General features: G+C 41.7%; 1 protein-coding gene across 8 annotated transcripts in view; it reads right to left on the reverse strand.

Moving 5' to 3' along the window:
* Positions 1-21420, reverse strand: part of inpp4b (inositol polyphosphate-4-phosphatase type II B) — a 98501-nt gene that overhangs the window by 44005 nt on the left and 33076 nt on the right. For all 8 annotated transcript variants that reach the window (XM_034533926.1, XM_034533909.1, XM_034533918.1 and 5 more), the window contains 3 exons: positions 10365-10476; positions 5831-5900; positions 2399-2546 (listed from right to left, as the gene is read on the reverse strand). In XM_034533926.1, coding sequence (XP_034389817.1) covers positions 2399-2546; positions 5831-5900; positions 10365-10476 — 330 coding nt within the window. The remainder of the gene's footprint in view (positions 1-2398; positions 2547-5830; positions 5901-10364; positions 10477-21420) is intronic.

Below are 21420 nucleotides of genomic sequence, written 5' to 3' on the forward strand. Positions count from 1 at the left end.
ATACATTTCCTGTCATTTAGTCACCTGCATTTCCTGGTGCGTTATAGTGCCATTTTAATTTATTCTCAGAAGGCTTTGTGTGTGGGTCAATAAAACCTGCTTTAAAGTCTGGAAAAAGCCCCAACTAAAAACCAACAAGTACTGATGAATGAACAGAACAATTGGAAATAATGAAGGCGGATTTCAACACGTCACCTATATGATCTTGATACACTATCACAGTGCTTATTTATTATTAACAGGAAAAGAAGGGCGCATGATTCTTTTTCCATTAATCAGAAACCAGACAGCTCTTAATGAATGGGGTTAAATCGACACCCACACACTGACACGTTACGATACACACATTCATTATCTTGACAACCACACACACACAAACACAAGGAGTCTCATCACTGGAGGTAGAAACCTCTGTGTTAGATTAATACATGCCTGGAGACATCAAAGCCAACAAACACAGGGAAGAAATATCCAAGATTATCACAGAGTGGTGAAGCAAAAATAAGCCACCCACCATCCGCCGCTGCACTCACAAACTTTGCAGCAGTAACGGAATCATTAAAAAACACGGAGCGCGAGCACCAGTGTGAGGCTGGCTGACGGAATCGGCTAAATGGAGAGGCACCGTGGAGAAAGACAACATTTAAAGAGGATTATAGGAGAGGTGCTTAAGCGACCAAGCTGTAGATACGGTACACATGCCCATTAAAGAACAAACATTCTATATGGTAGTCATGGACTGAAGCCTGCTGTGTGCTCATGCGCTGCATTGTACAGATAAGAGATTTAATACATATTCTATAATTGTCCTCTAAATTTATTTGTGATTTAAATGATCAGTCTTCAGAGCAGATCATCTTCTATTTAAAAGAGAAAGTCGGGTAGGAGATACTGAGAAAGTGGGAACCAGGGTCTAGGAATGTGACCACATTGTCTGTTAGAGAACAAAGCTTGTCTAGTCAATCGGTCAATAATGGCTGTGTGATTATTTCTATGTGCATGTGTGTGGTGGAGGGTTTAAACACGCTTGTGTGTATGTTTTAGCATGTGATTGTGTCCTTGAACTCAGCATGATCCGTTAGCTGCACACTATGATTACAAATCAAGCTATTCTCCCACGAACGATTCGTCAACGTCTCTGATTGCATTCGTTTTGCTTTTGAATTGACAAACCTCATACGTGTAATTCCTTGCACAGTTCATACATATTATTATTATTACGCATTTTCATGGTCATATTGTAGTCCATCGAACTACGGACTTTGCCTCTTAATGCTTAGTTTTTTTTAAAGGGTGTATAGCTAAATCATCTGAAGCTGTGTGTGCGTATGTGTGTGTATGGACGGACACCTTTGTGTGTTATATATGAGAAGGGGTTGCCAGGGACAACAGGCTACTTCAGGAATGATCAGCCTTGACAAACACTGGTGGAACCTGAGGGACGGGACCACAGGATCTTATTACCTCCTCACACAGTATGCTCAGAGACCATCAACTGGACAGGACTTTAATTGCAGTTACGTTCTTGATGTAGTTTCAAACACATTTATTCAGAGATTTTATTTCCTAAAGTTAAAATGCAAAAAACAATAATCTTTTTGATAATGTAGTGGTTTTATATTCCAGGGGGAGTAATGGAACGAGAAGGACACGCCACTGTTAGCTGTTAGGTAAAGGTTAAAGGGTTGCAGGCTCCCCAGCAAGGTAAATATCTTTACTTGAACCTGCCATTGTATGGAAAACTATACTTGCACTGTGCAGAGCATACAGTCAGACAGAGGCATTTAATACTAACTTACCTTCCTGAGTTTGTTTAGCTGCGCTGCTGACAGAGACACTTTTCTGTTGTATTTCTGACACAATGGCTAATAAAGGAGTGTTTGCTGCCCCCATAATTAAGGGACTTGTAATATTAACCTGCGTCACAGAATTAACCAGGACTGAAATCTTAAGGCGTAAAACGTCAATGTTTTTTGTCCTATTCGGCACCTGTGGCTGGATGTTCAAAGAGCCTTCTTGCAATGCTTCATGGGAGGAACAGGAGAAGCATGAGCGTGTGTTTGACAGAGACAATGTTCGTCGTGTTCTGGATACAAGGGCGTAGCAGCCTCGTTTGAAGTGTTAAATAGATCTGAATAATTCACTGCCCTCCAAAAATACAGGCGGAACTTTTAAACAGCCACTTAGGATGAACTGGGTCGGGAACGACGATGGAGAAACTACACACGCTTACTGTACACATTATGAGGTAACACCTGGTGGGAGTTTTACTTTGAACTTTTGATTGTTCTCCATTGGCTGGTTAGTTGATGCAAACAAGGAAATGGGCTTTCTGATGCAACGAGAAAGCTGGCAGTGACATCAACCGGATCACCAGTATGAGCTCAGAGTGACTTACCTGCTCATGTCCTCATGAATATACAGTGAGAGCAGCTGCTTGGGGATGCTAAAGGACAACGTGCACTCCTCCATTTGTTCTCGCACAAGCATCCACTTGCTGTCCACTGTTTGAAATCTGTACACCTTGCATATTGGGTTCTTGAACACTGAGAGAAGGAGACAAAGGGAAGGAAGAAAGGGATATTGAACCATCTGACTCAGCAGAAAACACATTCTCATCATCTCATCCAAGATCAATTCAACTTTTGAAATTCTAAGACCTAAGCAACTTTGACAGCTGGTAACCTCAAGGAAGCTACAGACAGACACTCATGAGTTATGACACATTATGACAATTCAATTCAATAATCAATAACGGTGTATGCCAAAGATAAGGTGTTTATCCACTTCAGTGGCAGCGCAGCAGACTAGAATACTGACTGAGTGTTTTTTTTCCATTTTAATTGCTTGTTTATTGTACAACAGTCGGTCTGAGAACTTTTCTTGCTAACCCCACCACCCAGCTCTCCCATTAAAACCTATTCAGATTCAGCACCATCTTTTTCATTTTTGCAGAGAGTGCCTAATAGCATCAATAGAAGGCTGGAAATGAAAAACAGCTCTAATGCTCTTATCTGCATGCTGGCAGTAAAGGGCAAGAAAGCTGTCTGCCTTGAACAGTGTTTACCACTCCTTTCCGTTTCCAGGGCTGCAGCCATAAAGGAAGTCACTCAATAAGTCGGAGCTGAAGCACTCAGGGTAAAACTTCTACTATCTCGCTCTAGGCAGTCAAACATGCGCGGTGGCACCAGCGCGGGCCACACTTCTGCTCATGCTGACAGCACAGAGGACGCTCCCCCTACCAAACCCTTCACACTGAACCGTACCCTGGTCCGGCCTCACATTGTCCTTTTTCCAAAGTCATCGACCAATTCATTACTTCTGGTGGTGCTATGACATTTTACCTGGAGTTTTTTATTTCAGCAATGCTCTCCAATGCAGATCAAGAATGCGCACTACAGTGAGAGTTCTGTTGAGTTGTAGTGGATTTTACATACACTTGCATATGTAAATGAGTCTATGTTTTAAATTAATACATAAAGAAAGATAAGATCACTGTATTATTAACTAATGTGGATTGTAAGATGTTTTATAGTTGTCCTAATAATAGGATGACTCAAGTATGAATGAAATGTATTGGTTCTGGTGACAGTAGGTTTCTCTGGAGAGATCGTTAAAAACAGCTGTTTCTGGGCGGAAGAAGCTTTTATTCTGAAGAGCCCGGAAAGCGGAAGTATGAAACAGCTGGCGACTTCTCAAGCGTGAACCTCTTATTCGCTGGTCAGCGTAGCATGCTGTGTCTCTGAAAGGTATTTGCATGAATATCTCCAATAACCAATGGGAGCTTAGCTCAGCGAATGGACTGCGAATAAAACTAATTGTGAGACGCGAATTCGGTCTCTTGCGGGGTTGCGCCACACAGAAACTGTTGGCTACGCCAGGAGCGCTCGAGGAGAAGCGCTCAGCCAGTAGACTGTGGAAGCGGAATCACGTGAGCGTGTACGGGCCGGGACGTTGTATGTACTGATGATGATCCTTGTTTGTTAAATTAAATACTGGTTATTATATATCTCTGGCTTCGGGACTTCCAAGCACCAGGTAGCTCGAGATTCTTCTGAACTTTAACAGTTCTTATGTTGCAAGAGGATTTGATTATACGATACAATGTCAAGAAGTGTGCTCACTGGCTGGTTTTAACACCTACTTCAATTGTGTTTCAGAAACGCTGGTTCATTTTGGGCAAACATTTCAATGCAAAAGCTTTTTTTTTTTTTTTTGTGTATTTTTGATGACAGTGTTGAAGCTGACTGGAAATGGGGGAGAGAGTGAGGGGTATGAAAAGCCACGCGGCTGGAGTCAAACCAGAGATTGTTTATTGTTTATTAACAGGATTTCCATGAGCTGATGCCTTAGCAGCCGATAATCTTCCTGACGTCCACAGAGAGGACACCACATTAATACATAGATTACTGTATCATGGCCACATACAGTAATCATGATGAGCACAGTAGAAATGAAAAACAATATAATAAGCATAACAGAGAACACTTCTGACCTTCTTCACCAAAGGTGTTTCTGTAATTGTTTTTGCACATATCTTTGTTTAATATGAAATACATTTTAAGCATAAAAAATATCTATCAAATATTTTGAAGATATATTGTTTTAAAGGCTAATTAAAATAGAAAGAAGACTATTGTGTTGATACAGGTACATACCTGTATCAACACAGGTCCATACAGACAATTAGAGCTTCTCCAAAGCACAATAACTATTAGCCAAATGCTGTAGAGAGGCTTATAATTATTTTTCTATGCTGCTGAAGTTGATGTTGAAATTAATGATGATTGAGGTTAAGCCTAGAATAACCCCGGAAAGGATTCACAACAGCAACTAAATGAAATGGGATATTCAGACATTGTTGGTATGGGGATTAGAGAAAGTGAAATGGATCACAAATATAAATGGGGAGCACATGGAGAGAAGAGCGTGGAGGCACGGCCTTAATCGGAAGAGCGACAGATTTCCACCTCCGTCAGAGAAGCAGATTAACCCCTGAACTCCTCCCTGCCACCACACTAATCTGAGCACCAATCAGGTGCTTCTGTTTTCCTTTCGGACACCTCTTAAGAAAATGACTATGTGAGACATGCTCTGTAGGCTCTCCTCTCTCCCTGCTCTCTGCATGCACACTGTAAAGGTACTAAAAGTGGAGGACTAAATTGCATTACTCAATCTGGTGGGGTGGGTATTGTTTTGACCACCTACAAACATGGCTTCAGTTCTCTCCGTAGAAACAGTAAGCGACAATGACACCATGACAACAAGCGTGGGGCTGCTGGGAAGCTCTTTGGATGAGAAAGAAAATGTATGTGTTGAACAAATGAATGCATGGGGTGACACGTGTGAAAAGTGTCCTCTGAACAAGGGCTGTGAAGTTTCAACACAGCAGGACGTGTGACCTTTTCTGTCTCCACGTCATTTTCGCTCAACAATTCTCTCTATCTTTCTGTGTTAATCTCAAGCAGATGGCATCCTGAGCCGCTCTTCAGTTTGGCCACAAATAACCAAGTGTTTACCTCGTGGTCTCCCACTATTCATTCTCACTGCCGAATAACAGTCAGTTATTTCTAATATTAATAAAAATACAAAATATTTAATGAAATGTGATATCCCAGAGATCTTAGTTATGTAAAACGTCACTTTGATACATATCAACATTAAAGGACTTTTGGATAAAGTAAGATGTATGTATTCCAAGTGCGAAAAGAAAAAAAGAATAGAAAGAAAAGGAAAATAGATAACAGGTTTCTTTCTTTCCTTTTCCTTGACTGCCACATCATTCAGCAACGAATCGTGAAATTACAAGTGTTTAGGATGTAAATCATACCTGGACCGGTCAGCGGGTTATTTTGCCGGTCGATGCAGGCATGGGATGCAGACTCACACACCAAGGGACACTGGAAGGGAAAAGAACAGAAGGGAAGATTGATATAATAAGAGGGCTTTCATCATATCTATTACTTATGATGTACAATGGAGACCAAACCCATTTAACTGAACATGTAAACATGCACACATTAGTACATAACAATTGGATTTTAAAAGTAACTCCAGATATGATGCATGGATGGTTTCCCTTGTGAAATAGTATTTTTTCTTGGCTTTTGTTTGCATCACAACAATAAAGTAATTTAATTTCAATGAAACAATCTGTGCCGTATGCACATTACAAACACTACGTTTAAATATTAGGTCCATGGTGCAACACAGCAAACAACGGCTCACATTTGAGTTCAAATTCTGAAGTATGTTGCACGTCTGCAATCTGAGATGTTCCAGCCAGTGACAGCTGAAAGACACTAAATGGGTTGCAGCCTTGCAGGTTGAGAATGTATTACCTCCATCCACATTTCAGTTTTTAACAACTCGCCAAATATTTAGTTTAGTTTCATCGTCCGTTAGTACGTTTCAAATGACTGTGCACATACGACACCGAGAGCAACACATTCATCAAAGCGACATAGCCAGTACAATATGCTGCTTGTCAAGAATATAACCCCAGGTTACCAAATCATAATCATAAAAACAATAACAGTTTCTTTCCTCTGCTCTGGATTTACCTCACATGATCAAGTCTGGATGGAGAACCGCACTGTTTAAATGTTTCAGGTACAATGTGTTACTGGGCAACACACCATTATCTGTAAAGTGGTGCTTTCAGTACACTTACCGGAGGAATATAATATACTGAACCATATACTGGAATGGTATATTTTATTTTTGGGGAATTTCTACCAAGGGCAGTTTTCCAAACCCAAACAACGGTTAATTTCTTAGTTTCTGGTTGACATTTTGAATATGAATCTTGTATAATCTCGAGCGTGCATTAAATGGCTAATTATGTGATATTGTGCTCAAAGACTGAAGCTACATCTGCGTGTCACAGGGAAAATATTCAGCATCCTCAAAAGTTAATGATCCATCTATAAACTAGAAATACCGCTTCTCGCTTGAATGCTTCCGCCCACCAATCATCTTGCAGTTTACATCCATGTCCATCCAAAATGTTATCACTTCATTAGTTTATCCTATTAAACATTTGTGTGTAATTGCCATAATTAGAATTTAATTATTAAGTAATGGCCAGAAATGTGTTTGTGAGATCACAGTGACTGTGACCTCTTTGTATTAAAAATAGTGTAAAACTATACCCTTCTATCTTTTCACTCTGCAACACATACAACTCTAATGTGTCCATGGTACAACCATAGACAGTATGTGGTTGGACGTCGTCATTGTGACGTCACCCATTGGTTTGTGGACTGCCGTTTTGAAGCCTTTAGTTTCGCCGTCGCCATCTTGGAATACAGCCGTCAGCATTATTTAGTTTTTTGCAACCAATGCACAGAAGGTACCATATTTGGAATGCAGAGGAGTGACATAGAGACGTATACGGCTCTGGTAGCGGCAGCAACCTGTCCTAAAGCAAACTCTTATTTATGGTCTATTTTACTCTAAATGGAACATCATTTCCAAAATAAACATCACGTTGTATTGAAGAAGACTTGAGACCATAAACTCATGTTTACTGAGGTAATAAACCAAGTGAGAGGTAGGGTCCTTTTCTCATAGACTTCAGTGGAATCGCCCCCTGCTGGATAGTACAGATGCAGGTTTTAAGGCACTTCCACATTGGTTTTACCTCGGCTGAACCGGAGGTTAACACCTGGTTGCACAACTTCTGTGAGGACTTTGATACTGAAAACCTTCAAAGCCTCTTGATGCATTAAGTCTGTGAATCCTCATCAAAGCAATGGTGACAACTAGATATACATCTCTCAGTGGATGTCCGCACACCACCTGGAAATTAACAAGACTGAACTTCTCCTTCCAGGAAAAGACTCTCCCACCCACGACCTGACTATTAACTTCAACAACTCAGTGTTGGCCCCGACTCCGGCTGCCAGGAACCTCGGTGTGACACTCGACAGTCAACTCTCCCTGACTGCCAACATTACCGCAATAACACGCTCCTGTAGGTACATGCTCTACAACATCTGGAGAATACGACCCCTTCTCACTCAGAAGGCGGCACAGGTTCTGGTCCAGCCTCTGGTCATCTCACGGCTAGACTACTGTAACTCCCTCCTAGCAGGTCTACCTGCTAATGCCATCCGACCTCTACAGCTCATCCAGAATGCAGCTGCTCGACTGGTCTTCAACCTCCCGAAAAATGTACCCACACTACTCCGCGACCTTCACTGGTTACCGGTGGCCGCCCGCATCCGCTTCAAAACATTGGTACTTGCGTACCGTGCTGCGAACAGATCGGGTCCGGTCTACATCCAGGACATGGTCAAACCGTACACCCCAGCTCGTTCACTTCGCTCGGCATCTGCCAATCGGCTTGTAGCTCCTTCACTTCGAGCTAAACACTCAACAAAGTCACGACTGTTTGCTGTGCTGGCTCCTCATTGGTGGAACGAGCTCCCCATTGACATCAGGACAGCAGAAAGTCTCTACATCTTCCGTCGCAAACTAAAAACACATCTTTTTCGACTATACCTTGAATAGGGAAGGTAGTGCCGTAGTAGCACTTAAATGTCTCTTACTGATAGCACTTTGTAGTTTAACACTTTAGTAGCACTTAAATGTCTCTTACTGATAGCACTTTGTAGTTTAACGTTATTGAAGAAATTGTACTTGCTTGATTCTTATTGTTCTGAGTTTGTACTCATGGTTTAATGCACTTATTGTAAGTCGCTTTGGATAAAAGCGTCAGCTAAATGACATAATAATAATGTAATGTAATGTAACTAACAATTTTCTTTTGTGCTTGCTGTGTGATAGCTCTGCCCTGTCTGATGAACCATTTAACACAGCCAGACAGCCCAATCTGTCCCCAGGAAAGGACGTTAATGACTGCTAGAAACAATCCATCACCTCTTCCAGCTTAGAAACTGATCCTCAAAGAAATAGACACCCAACCCAACACCCATGCTCACACACACACACACACACACACTCGAAAATGAAATGTGTCCATTGAAAACTACAGATAGAAACAATCTGGACTTTTTAGGTAAGCATACAAGTAAGGTCTCAGACAATGACAAGTATTAACAATGAGCCACAGCTGTGAAAAGGAGTCCCAATGTAATTGTAGACAGCATGTGTTCAATGCGGCTTTGATGACTAAAATATGTAAAGAGATCAGATCAAAGGTGACTGGAGCCTCTTTCTTGTTTCAGCTGATTTTGTGGGGTCAGCGTGATATTCATGACTGTGGCAGCACTCAAGCAATGACAGGAAACGATCAAACAAGTGCCTCCAAACCTGACACACACACACACACACACAGAGAGTAAATTCAGGCAGAAAGACATGCACACAACTAAGGTAACTGAAGAAGACCTTCCCCTCAAGTGAGCCCTCCCTAATGTTCGTCATATCCCTTCCCTCTTTCTTGCCCTCATCTTCTACAAGTAACAACACACAAGGGGAAATGTGCTGTGACAACATACACACACACACGCACTAGGCAACACATTCATCAAGGTGACGTGGGCAGATTGTCAGTGACACTCTGGAGCCTAGCAGGGAACCGCCTTTCACCAGCAACAGGGGTTGGCAGAACCGAAAGCCAGTCAGCCATGTAGAAGCCCTTGGTCAATTATATAAGACAGTGATTCACTCACACACACACACGCCCACGCACACACACACACACACACGAAACAACAAATCAAAGGCATGCAAGCACTACAAGTATCTGTGCTGTCTTGCAGAGCTGTGCAGTGGTGAGAGAAAATCAGAATGTTCCCCTTTCCATATCAGAAAGCTCCTTCTTTACTTTTTAATGCCAGACTCTGGATCTACAGCACACAACTTGACAAATGTTTCAACAAATTAGGCTAGTACAGAAAATTAATTAAAATCAGAGTACATACAACTTCATTTCTGGTGTAGTGGCACCCCATTCGGATGACACGATCTTCGTTCTTTTGTCGTAGGATACTCTTTAGTCGGCTTTCTCGCCCCTGATTATGTAAGTCACTTCAGAACCGAGTTAATCGGTATGTATTGTATAAGATTCAGGAAGCATCTGCCACTTGGTCAGATGAAGGAAGGCTGCAGGACGGGCCACCTAATCCCACACAAATAGGGGGTGTGTGTCAGGATGCTAATTTGATCAGTCTCTCTTTAATCTATTCCATATATGACAGAAAGAGAAAACTAACGTAGTCACAGACACAGACATTACACACACACACACACATCCTCTAAATCCCCATTAGGGTTTACTGAAGTCTATATAATCTCATTGGAGGACTTGAGCAGTGCCAGTCTAATCCTGGCATTAGCACTGGGCCTCTGGAGCCTGGAGACTCCTGCATTATGTCATCACCCGGCTATTTCACCTTGTGTGACGGTATCTCGGTGGTGATGTGGTCTACGTCAACCTCTTCCATCTCCCCCATCTTCAGACGACTCACCACCACTGTTCCTCCTGCGCACACGCCATCCGATGTCCTAGAGGGAGACAGGAAGGGAGAAAAAGATTTACATTGCGTTAGCCTCGTCATTTAATCTGTTGAGCAAAATGTCTGTTCTGCAAAATGATGTTTTCCTCCAGCTACTACAACTCCTGAATCATATTTATCTGCATGTTGGGCCTTCAAACTCTCCAAACCTAATAAGCTTATTTTGAGCCCCGAACAGGTTGAGAAGTTATACAGCTGGAATCAGGACATGGATGCTTGTGCCACAGCGATTTCTTTTTCTGACAGATTTTGCAGGAATATGCAAGCTGAATAAAGCCGATCCTGCTCCAGCTGTACGCTGAAAGGGGGAGGAAGGAATATTTGGTATAACTGTTCAAACGGCCGTCTAATAACCCAGGCTGTGTGCCCTGACAGACACAGAATTGATACTAGAGTTTTCATATCAGGGAGCCCGACCAATAACGTTCCCAATCATGGAGCCATAATTAAGGCGCTGATAGAAAATCTATACTATTGACAGCAAGACAGATGCTCTCAAATGAAGAAGAATGGTCCCTGGGCATCGCACAAGCAAGTCTGATCACCTTAGCAGACCCATCTCTAATGTGCTCAGTTCCACTCCAGCTGGAAGTGAATTGCACAATGAATGATGTGCCAGCCAGTGGTCTGGAGAGACTGTGGGGAAGGATGACACACCCCTCACGAGGAGGAGAAAAACACAAGGAAGGTGATGGAAGCAGAAAGGATGCTTTCAAGGCCGATCCATCTTGGTCGGACGCGAGGGAGAAAATATAATCGTACTCAAGGGAAAAGAGGAAAGGGAAGAGCTGCTGAGAGGCAAGGAGGAATGTGAGGGAATACAAGAAAGGAGGATTGGGTTTCCGAGGAGGGAGAAGGGGGGGACAAGTGTCTCTGCAGTGGGACGCTGGGAGCGTCAGTTAGCGCTTAATGTCTTACAGGAGTCCCCGAGCAGAGAAAATAACATTGCTTGGTTTATAAATCGAATCATTGTCCCTTGCCAGACACCTGTCTCAGTGTTTACTCCTCTGCTCATCTTTCTGTTTCCCTATTCCTCATCATCTGTTTCTCTGTGCAACAGAGGACTTGAGCACGGTGAAAGAAAGTCACCCTGACTTTGAACAAACAGTTTGTACTCGCACATAATCGAGGAAATGGAGATTAACATGCGGCCCATTCAGTGATAGTCATCCCTATGCACACCTTTGCGGTTAAAGTGACCTTCTACTCTTTAGATTGTTCTGCCTCAATCCACTAATGAAACTCTTCATTTAAACAGAGACTTTGTTAGAATTGCCTTAAGAAAATGGATCTCTGCCTTTGAGAGATATATTGTTATTCTTTTGATTTGAGGCCAAACTTAAACTCAGCACCTGTTCATCAATCAATCTTTTTACATTATTGTGTGTGAGGAAAAGTACTCTTCAGCAACTCATTCGAGCAATGGGATCGCTGCATTGCTGGTTTATTTATTACATTCTTCTCAAAATCAAGCAAAGAAAAGGGCAGAGACGTTAACTTCCTGACATAATGACTGATCTGCAGTGACACAAACTTTCTTATTTTGCAAACTACAGTCTTTTAGTATGCATTATGCATTTGAACTGACCCTGAATTAACTTTAAAGGTTCTGTCGAGAGCTGTGGATGAGAAAGAAGCCCCCCCCCCCGTCTCTTTCCGTCTGTTAGAGTTGGCAGGGAAACAAATCTGCAGATTGTACTTTGCCTGCGAGCGATCGTTTTTCTTTTTTTTATTCATCTAATTGGCTCAGGATCTCTTTTATGACAACAGTTAATCAGACAGCTTTGTTAAAGTGACAAAAATAATGTGCTTAAAATGGCTGCTAATAATTTGGCACAGTTCAAATAAATTAGTATTTATCAGTTATAAGTTACATTTAACGGTTATTTTATTTTAAAAGCCTTGCTTACAATTTACAAACACATTTTTCAATGTAGGAGGATTTCATTGCATTCCATTATCTAAACCGACTATTTAGGTTTGCTATCTGGAGCCGATCCCAGCTGACATCGGTACCCTGGACAGGTCCAATGTAGAAAGATGCTGTGTACTTTGTTTTAAACAACTCATCTGTGCCCTGCCGGTCTCCTGGCGTATGAGCCTGATGCGTTAAGTGCGTTTACTCGGTACCATACAGCAACTGCTGTCAATAAACACAAGTCTGCTACTGTGTGACCTATCTTACATTTACTTTTTTATCAGGAATAATAACATTGTTTATTTACAGACAATTTTAGAGAAAAATTAATAGTATGTTATCTCCTGAGAATTTCCCCAAACATGATATGGTTCAGTTAGAAAAATGTTAAGGTTGAGTTGTGAACTTATGTCAAAACAATTGTGTCCTTGGAATGAAAATACACTGGCTATTCAAAATATAACAATAGACACATAAGTGAGGAGAAAATCAAAATGTTATGAGGTTTGTCTATATTACGGTTTATATTCCAGTTTTGACACGGAATCTGTCAACTCTTACAATGAGGATGAGTGCATTATTCATTTCAACGAGAAACAGATATCCACGAGGCCCTTAAGGAAAATGTCTGCAAATCTTGGCTGAAAAATTGATAGTTGGGATTATGGTGAATTTTAGATTTACATGTACTATTCAAACCTAAACACACAGTTAAAAAGGACATCTTCATGATTGAATAAACTTCCAGCCTGGTGGTTGAACTGGACATAAGTGTGTGTTGCTATGAGGCATAAACCCGAGGGCCATTGTTTTCCATGGTATCACAATAACCAGTATTAGCATGTTCCCCTGCTACTTTAAATAGAAGACAGATGGTGAAGGTTGTTATGTGTGATTGTTGTAAGATGCAATAGATGATATTCAGTAGTTGTAGTTTTCTCCTCGTAAATACAAGCTGGTACTTGTTTTTGCTTGGAACAGAGCACACCTTGGGAAGCTGAGTAGAGTAAAAGTGACCAAGCCTTCTTTCTGCTGCCTTGTGAACCTAAAGAAGGGAACGCTAACACACCGACACCCAAGGAAGGACAAGTGTAATACATTTTCAAAGGTATGGATTTAACAGCCTGTGGGGTGGGAAAAGTTCATCAAAAAACTTCAAAGCAGCAATACTTTACTTCTGTGACCGTCAGGCAGTTTTCTCTGTAGGAAGTCTCACAGAGGGGAACACCTGACAGCCACAAAACAGCTTTGGCTTTTCGCCTCACAAGGGCCTGTTTTTTCAACTGTAGGAAACTAAAAATATACAACAGAACCTCAAAGTACAATTTTGCTGTTTGCACTGGATTTTGCCCAGAGATGATTAGCTTTAGCAGTCCTTAAAACTGTACTTTGCCTGTGGAATGGGAGTGGTCAAAGAAAACTGCGTGCCAAGATCTTACACGGGCAACATGATACGCTGCAGCCTTGAAGCGTAGATGGGATTCTTGACATAAAGCTGGACGGGTGGCCTAAATATAGTGCTGGCTAGTTTTCACTGAGGACAGATGTAATAATGGGCAATGCCAGCTTTAGAAGTGATGGTGACAATCCTGATTTTACATTAGGGATGAATGACTCAGAACGAGGCGTGACTCAGCAGAACTACACTGGAGGCCTTGTTTATATAGAGCTGGCCAGAGTCACCAGGGAAGCCTAAACTGAGCACTCTCTGGCTTGTCTGGACCACTTGAAAAATATTCCCAAAGAATATGCCCGGGTATATATATATATATATATATATATATATTGTACTAAAAGTTTATGGTACGGATGTACATTTTATTGACAGTGGCAGGCTCAGAACCTTTATGCACAAAAAGGTTGAGCAAGAATCAAATGTTTCAAGCAAAAAATAGCTGATTTATCCAGAATACAACATGCATATTTATGCAATGTAAAAAAGAAAAAAAAAGAAAATTCTGCTGCAATACATCTGTAGTATTCAGAATATGAGATATGTCGGGCCAGGATGCATACTTGCAGATGATTTGTGAGTTTTAACGCATCCTATTTGTTCCAGTCCCATCACACACACTTCTGTATTCTCGCATGACGAAAAGTGTCTTCACACTACATTTACTTTTATGTTAGTGCTTAACCAGTGTCAGAAACAGTCTGGGATGAACTGTTTTCACAGAAGAAGCAAGGTGGAAAAAATATGCAGAAAGGATGCAATTTAAATTTTTTTCACCAATCCCATCAATCCAGGCTGGAAGAATGTTTTTGCATTTCATAGAATTTCCGGAAAGTTGATGGAGGAAAAGAACAAAGAAAACTCAATGAAAAAAATCCCCCGGTCTACATTAATATACCGGCTGCTACGGCAGAGTGATCTTCACAAATATGAATATAAATGGATATTGTACCATACACATGAAGAAACATATTGCAGCCTTCCATTACAACTGTGAGCAGAAGTTACTGGATAGCAAATCTTGATGTCGGAGAATAATAAAACGTATCGACGATTGCCGATGTCTTGTTTAGTCGAGCCTATTGTCACCGTCCACGGGGGAAAAGAAAAGGTGAACTTAAAAAAAGATGACCGTGTGCTGTGGTGTTGGGATGTGGTGAAGAATATAGGTCGAGAAACCTCACCTCCACCGCCTCTGGTGTTTTCATCGGCCTACAGGGACCCATCAGAACTCGAGCTTAAGAAATGATGAGCTTCATTTCATGCCGAGGAGCATGGCTACAATGTTAGCACCCAGGGACTGTATGACGCTAATGAGACTGGGAAGGTGGTGCTCATGCAAAGTATTGAGCTGCGTCGGTTGGTCCTCGAGCAACCATTCTAGCTGATAGCATGAAGCGCATTGGAGTTTAACAGGAATGTATCCCTAGGATTTCATGCTCACCACTGAGATCCATATTCCTGTAATCCCCTCAAAGCCACTCAATACAGATATTTGGATTCTTGTATATCATTTCTAACTTTACTAGGACATTAGGATTCTATCTACACTAATCTTTGTTTTAATGTATCATAGATTAACATGTGTTCTTTTGCAACTCCTTAACAATGGGTTGTTCCATTTATTTCATATCACCCAGGATATCAGTATTATACAATAGGGACTACCTGTCAGCTGTCTGTAGCAGGGGCTACTGCACTCATATTACACAGAAACACACACACACACACATCAAGGACACGTGGTATTGGCCATTATCTCCGTGCCAAATGATACAAAATTGGATTAAGGCCAGATATGCTGTATGAACTGGATACGGGTGAGCACTAAGTATCAATCACAAGTAGAAGTGTAATTTCAGTCTCCTAATTCCTCATCTCACACTTTAAACACAGACATATTATCCTTCCAATACTCTGAGATAATGATATTAATAAATATAAACTGTATTTATATAGCACCGTTCTAAGTGCTTTATAATAAAAACAGACGACACATAGAAGACAAAAAAAATGCTATGGACTAAATGCCAAAACACGTAAAAACATGAATTCAAACAAACTAAAATGTCATAAAACACAAAAGAACATCAGAGGGAGAGCAAGGAGTTACAGTAGACTAAGCTACTCGTTGTGGAGGCGTGGATAATGGTTTCCAAAACAAAAATGGTCTCGTCTTTGAGATGTTTATTATGAGATGATGAAAGCAGGACTAAGCCATTGATTTACATGTTTGTTGAAGCTGAGGTTTTGATCAAAAATGACAACAAGATTTCTGCCGCGCCGAGTTAATGAATGGCTCAGAGAATCAAGACTGTTTGATGCATACAGCAACCGTTCTTATCACAGTAGCACAATTCAATGCAACATTTTTATTATACTCGTGTTTAACATATAGTGTCACAGTAAAAAGACCATGTTCTCAACTCTATCGCCTCCAGTTGTGTGTATATTACTCTGACCAGGACGATGGCTGGCATTCATTCAGTGTGAAGTCATTTAAAAGCTAAGTATCGATCAATAACAATTGAATGAGCGCGGGTGGGGACAGCGTTTGAGTTGTAGAGGACAGACGGTGCAGTGACACAGAGGTTACTGTATGATGACCTTCATCTACTGCTCACTCAATGAATACTACACTGTCGACACTAAAGGGGTCGGGGGTCAAACTAAGCTTGCAAGCTGCATTGCAATAACATGGGAGAAAAATAAACGTCAAATTCGTTCTCACACATGCAGCAGATTCTGATCAGACAGCAGAGAAAATCACAGTCTGTTTGAAGGGTAATGAGTCAGAAACGGAGAGCGTAGATGCTGCCACAGAGAGTCACTTGGGCTCCATAATTATTTTTCAACAAACTGTAAAAGAGCCGAGAAAGAAAAGTCTCCTTTCATCTCTGTCAAACTGGAGGTTTTGTTCTGTAATTGCTCTCGAATAAGAAGTCAGCCAACAGCATCTAGACCGCCATGGCCGTGTACTGGAGGATTGGAGGCAAATTAGTGTTTAAATGCATTATGTGTTCAATTTAGTTTAGAGTTTTTCTTTAGTTTAAGATTGATGAGGATATGTTGAAGGAATAATTCAACGTTTTGGGAAATACTCGCCTTCTTGGTGAGAAGCCAACACTTCACTGCACAACTTGCTGTTTTGGGATTGAGAGTCTTGAAGTCTTTGTGGTTTTTACACAATATGACTGACCGTTGACTACGTTCTGTACCGAAGTGGCAGTGTGCAAGACAGGATTTTATTTCATTCCAATAATCCGCTGACTTTCTTTGCAGTCTTGCTTGGTGATGTTGTCGTTGGCACGCGTGTTCACTATATCGCCACCATGGTTTACGCACGTCTTTCCTATTACATTTACCCGTTTCAACTTTGGTCAGAGTGCAGAGCAGCTTTTGTTTTTTTTGCCTCTGATCCGGGGCTTTTGTTTGGGAGCTCCAAAAATGATCCACAGGTTGAAAAACGAGGGCTTAAGTCATGTATTGTGAACTAGGGGTAAAAGATAAATGCGAAGATTGACAGCACTCTTCTAGTGGTTAGCATAAAGACTGGAAACAGGGAAACAGCTCGGTCCAAAGGCAACGAAATCCATGTATCAGCACCTCTAAGCGCCTTCGGGCTGCTGGCAATGGTTTCATATTTAGCGGAAAGACATGAGATGTGGCATGTGAATGTGATGTGACTGTTTCCTGGAAAGCTGCAACAGGACTGTGTCAGGATGATCTATGCTCAGGTTCCTTGGGGACCGAACAGAAAGGCCTCGAGGAATACCTCAGTGGAGGAAGCACTAACAAGCCTTCGTCTGTGTTCCCATGCGACTTTCATCTGAGGATTGAATGGGATGCTGCATGCAAACAACACCATGTGCATGTATCTGTATGTTAGAGAGGAAGAAGGATTGTGTGTCAGCTACAACAAAGCAGATGGAGAGTGAGAGCTATTGTTGCTAGTGTGGTGCCTCGTGCCCCGAGAGCAGGGCTGCAGTATAAAGGCTGATGATGATTGTGCCTTTGATTTCTTGGCTCTACAACTTTGGTTTAAGCTTTTAACAAATGTCAGCGCAGCAAATCAGTCCACAATGTAACCAAGTCCCCTAAAGTGCACTTAAATTTCATGAAAAACACATTCTCAGATAAAATTATCATAACTAAAGATCCACTTTTTAAGGGAACCTTCAACCATAACACATGGTTTTCATTATCACTCTTAATCACTAAAATGTAAAACTCTTTCCAAGGTCAAAAATGAGCTTTCATGCTCTACTTTTAAGTGAACAGGAAGGAACTAGAAACCAAGAAAGGCCATGGATGAAATCCATATGCCAAGAAAACTGAGCAAACTCTCTTCGGGCTTCAATTGAAAGGTCTGGAAAAAGAGTTGCGATTGTTTGTCAAACTATTATTTCCAAGGTCAAGAATGGCTCTCGTTTCCAGCGGCGAGCAAACAGAAAAATGATAGAGTAAGTGAGAATGTTGTTTTATCCAGGCTTCAGTAAAGAGAAAACGCTCAGCTGGTGTTCTTCTTGTTCTCCCTCATCTATATCTCTCTCTGCAGAGTTTAAAGTCCTCATTAACCCGTGACCAGTTATTTAAATTGTGTCTTTTGTCAGGTTTTTTGCCATGTAATTGTTCCGACATATGTCCATTTCTGTTTTGGGACAGGCATATATGTTCTTGTAGGAATTGTGGAGTTGCTTAGCGACGCAACACCGACTTACTAGTTTCACACTTCCCTTTCAGGCCATCAAGAACAAAATGTTACTCTATGTTTTCATGCTGAATGGCTGACAAATAGATCCTATTTGTAAAGAGATTCACATGTGGGAAATATACCTGCATAGACAATGCTACCACTTCACAACTATATCAATGCTGGAAGAGTCCGCTGTGCCGAATACAGTTCATACAAAACACTGACCAGCGAGTATGGACTACCAATATAATCTGAAGTAAGCATCACCAGATGTACAGTTAGATTGAAGGAAACTCTGAAGAGGGTGGGGCTAAAGGCCATGACATCACAATAGATTATCCTCTGTACAGTGGCCATTTTAAGACATTGCAGCCAGCTGGTCGGGATCAGCCATATGTTCATCCATCTATCTGTAAATTGTCCCTGCATGTACTTGGGCTCAACTACGGGAGCTATGTTATGAACTGAAAGGAAAACAATGACCAGATTCAAAAGTTGACATATTCTATTCAGGACTCTTTTGCCATGCCTCAAGTGTGAGTAAAACAATTTAAACAGGGCATTTTCCCATCCATCCCATCCATTTTCAATACCGCTTATCCTCATTAGGGTCGCGGGGGCGCTGGAGCCTATACCAGCTGACATAGGGCGAAGGCAGGGGACACCCTGGACAGGCCGCCAGTCCATCGAGGGCACATGTAGGGACATACAACCATTCACTCTCACATTCACACCTATGGGCAATTTTAGAGATCAATTAACCTGCAGCATGTCTTTGGACTGTGGGAGGAAGCCAGAGAGCCCAGAGAGAACCTACGCTGCCACGGGGAGAACATGCAAACTCCACACAGAAGGACCGCTACGACCGGGAATTGAACCCGCGACCCTCTTGCTGTGAGGCGACAGTGCTAGCCACTACACCACCATGCATTTTCCCTTTTATTTTAAATGACTAAATGGTCGCTAGCATTTTCCAGTTTGAAGTTCAAGAAAGGTAATGTCTAAAAGTACTATTTTTACAGTCTGACACAAACATGACGAGGAGTAAACTCAAAACTAAACGAGTTGAGTCTCAGGCTAAGCCTCCCTAAAGGCCAAAACACAAGGCTGGGCACGAACCTTATTGCCGCAATTCTATTTCCAGCCACACGGCCCCTGAAAACATGTTCACTGCTTGTACATCATGGCTCCCTTAGCTCTTCTAGGCAGCAACTCTCCTCACCCCTTGCTGTTGCCATCTCACTTGTGCATCAATGAATGAATGAATGAGGAGAGACAATTTCTTAAGGTCGATAAATATCCCGAACTACACGACCCACAATGCCATCATTACAGAGACAATGGCAAAAAAGATATCCCCTGGCAAATCATAGCTCTGGAGATTGGCTTGTAGGGTGAGAAGTTATAGGTTTAAGTCGTGGGTGTCTATCATTTTAAGCTAATGCAAAGGTGGAGTAATAACACAGTGTAAAAATACACCACTGCAGCGTGACACTTGTTTTTGGTGCTAACCAAATATGACGCACTGCTGTGTGTTCTCAGCTTAAGGGAGTATACGTCACCTTAAAAAAACAATAAGAAAGGTCAGCCCTAACTCTGCTATGGAAAACAAGCATTTCAAAATGCAGGCAGCACAGAGCGCTCCTCAGTGAGCTGTGTTGAAGTCATTGCTATAGACAGGGCAAGTAGTTAGCATGTTGCTCCCTCTCAGAGTGTTAAAAACACACAGCAATACTGTTCTGCATCGTTAATATACGGCCTCCTAAACAAAAAAACATTTTATGCAAAAAGTGGATTGAATGTACACTACACTGTCACAATAATAACAATATAACGTTGGTGCTTCCTCCTTTTCCTGGACACAAAAAGAGAAACGGAAAGAAGCCAAAACTTCAGTGAGGACTTTTATTTTTTCACGGTTGAATTGTTATCTCTCTCCATCTTTCTTGAAAGTAACCAAAAATGAAAAATCTAGGTACATAAGTAAGACAAAATACTTTGTTGCAGTATACTTTTACTGCGCCATGGCAACACGATACGGATTTGACCGTGTCCTAAAATAAAGAATGAATGTCAGTTTGCAAAGACAGTCAGCCTTCATTACAAAACCACGAAGGCTTTTTAATGGAGGATTTGTTCACACTGCTAGCAGCCCCTGTGGTGTGTGTGTGTGTGTGTGTGTGTGTGTGTCTGTTTCATGCATGCCAATGTCAGAAACAACACATTTATGCACACATCCTAACTTCTTTCGCTCACACACAGTGAGGGAACAGGACCTGTGTGACCATTTGTGTAAATGCAGGTGAACAAAATAATAGGAATGCTCCTGAGCAGCAGATCCCTGCAGTGCAGCCCAACTCCTAGTTTACTCCAAACAGTGTCAACATTATGAGTCAACATTGGTTTCTTGTTATGGTAGGGGGGGTGGGGGGGGTGGGGGGGGTGGGGGGGGGGGGGGGGGGGGGGGGGGGGGGATTCATGTCACAGTGGATATGCAGCCTGCATGATTGGACAAACACAAGTCCAATAGTCGAGAGTTATTCTTGTTTGTTGAGATGCTTGACACAGCAATGAAATGAGCTGGTGACTCTAGAGACATCCCAAGGTGAGTGGAATCAGACACCAAAACAAAGACAGCAACACAATCTGAATGAACCTTCTCTTCGGGGCTACACTGGTCTTTGAACCTACTTCAGCCTTGATACAGTTTTGCACATACATGCATTTAGTATAGAAATATGGAATGAAGGTTGTGCTGAGATAATTAATGCGGCATACTTTGTGGGATTAGGAACATATACTTTATGGCTATAACGCTTTTTTTTTTTTTTTTTTTAAATCTTCAATATAATATAATGACTTATCA

The sequence above is a fragment of the Cyclopterus lumpus genome, chromosome 1 (genome assembly GCF_009769545.1).
Source record: "Cyclopterus lumpus isolate fCycLum1 chromosome 1, fCycLum1.pri, whole genome shotgun sequence".
NCBI classification, from domain to species: Eukaryota; Metazoa; Chordata; class Actinopteri; order Perciformes; family Cyclopteridae; genus Cyclopterus; species Cyclopterus lumpus.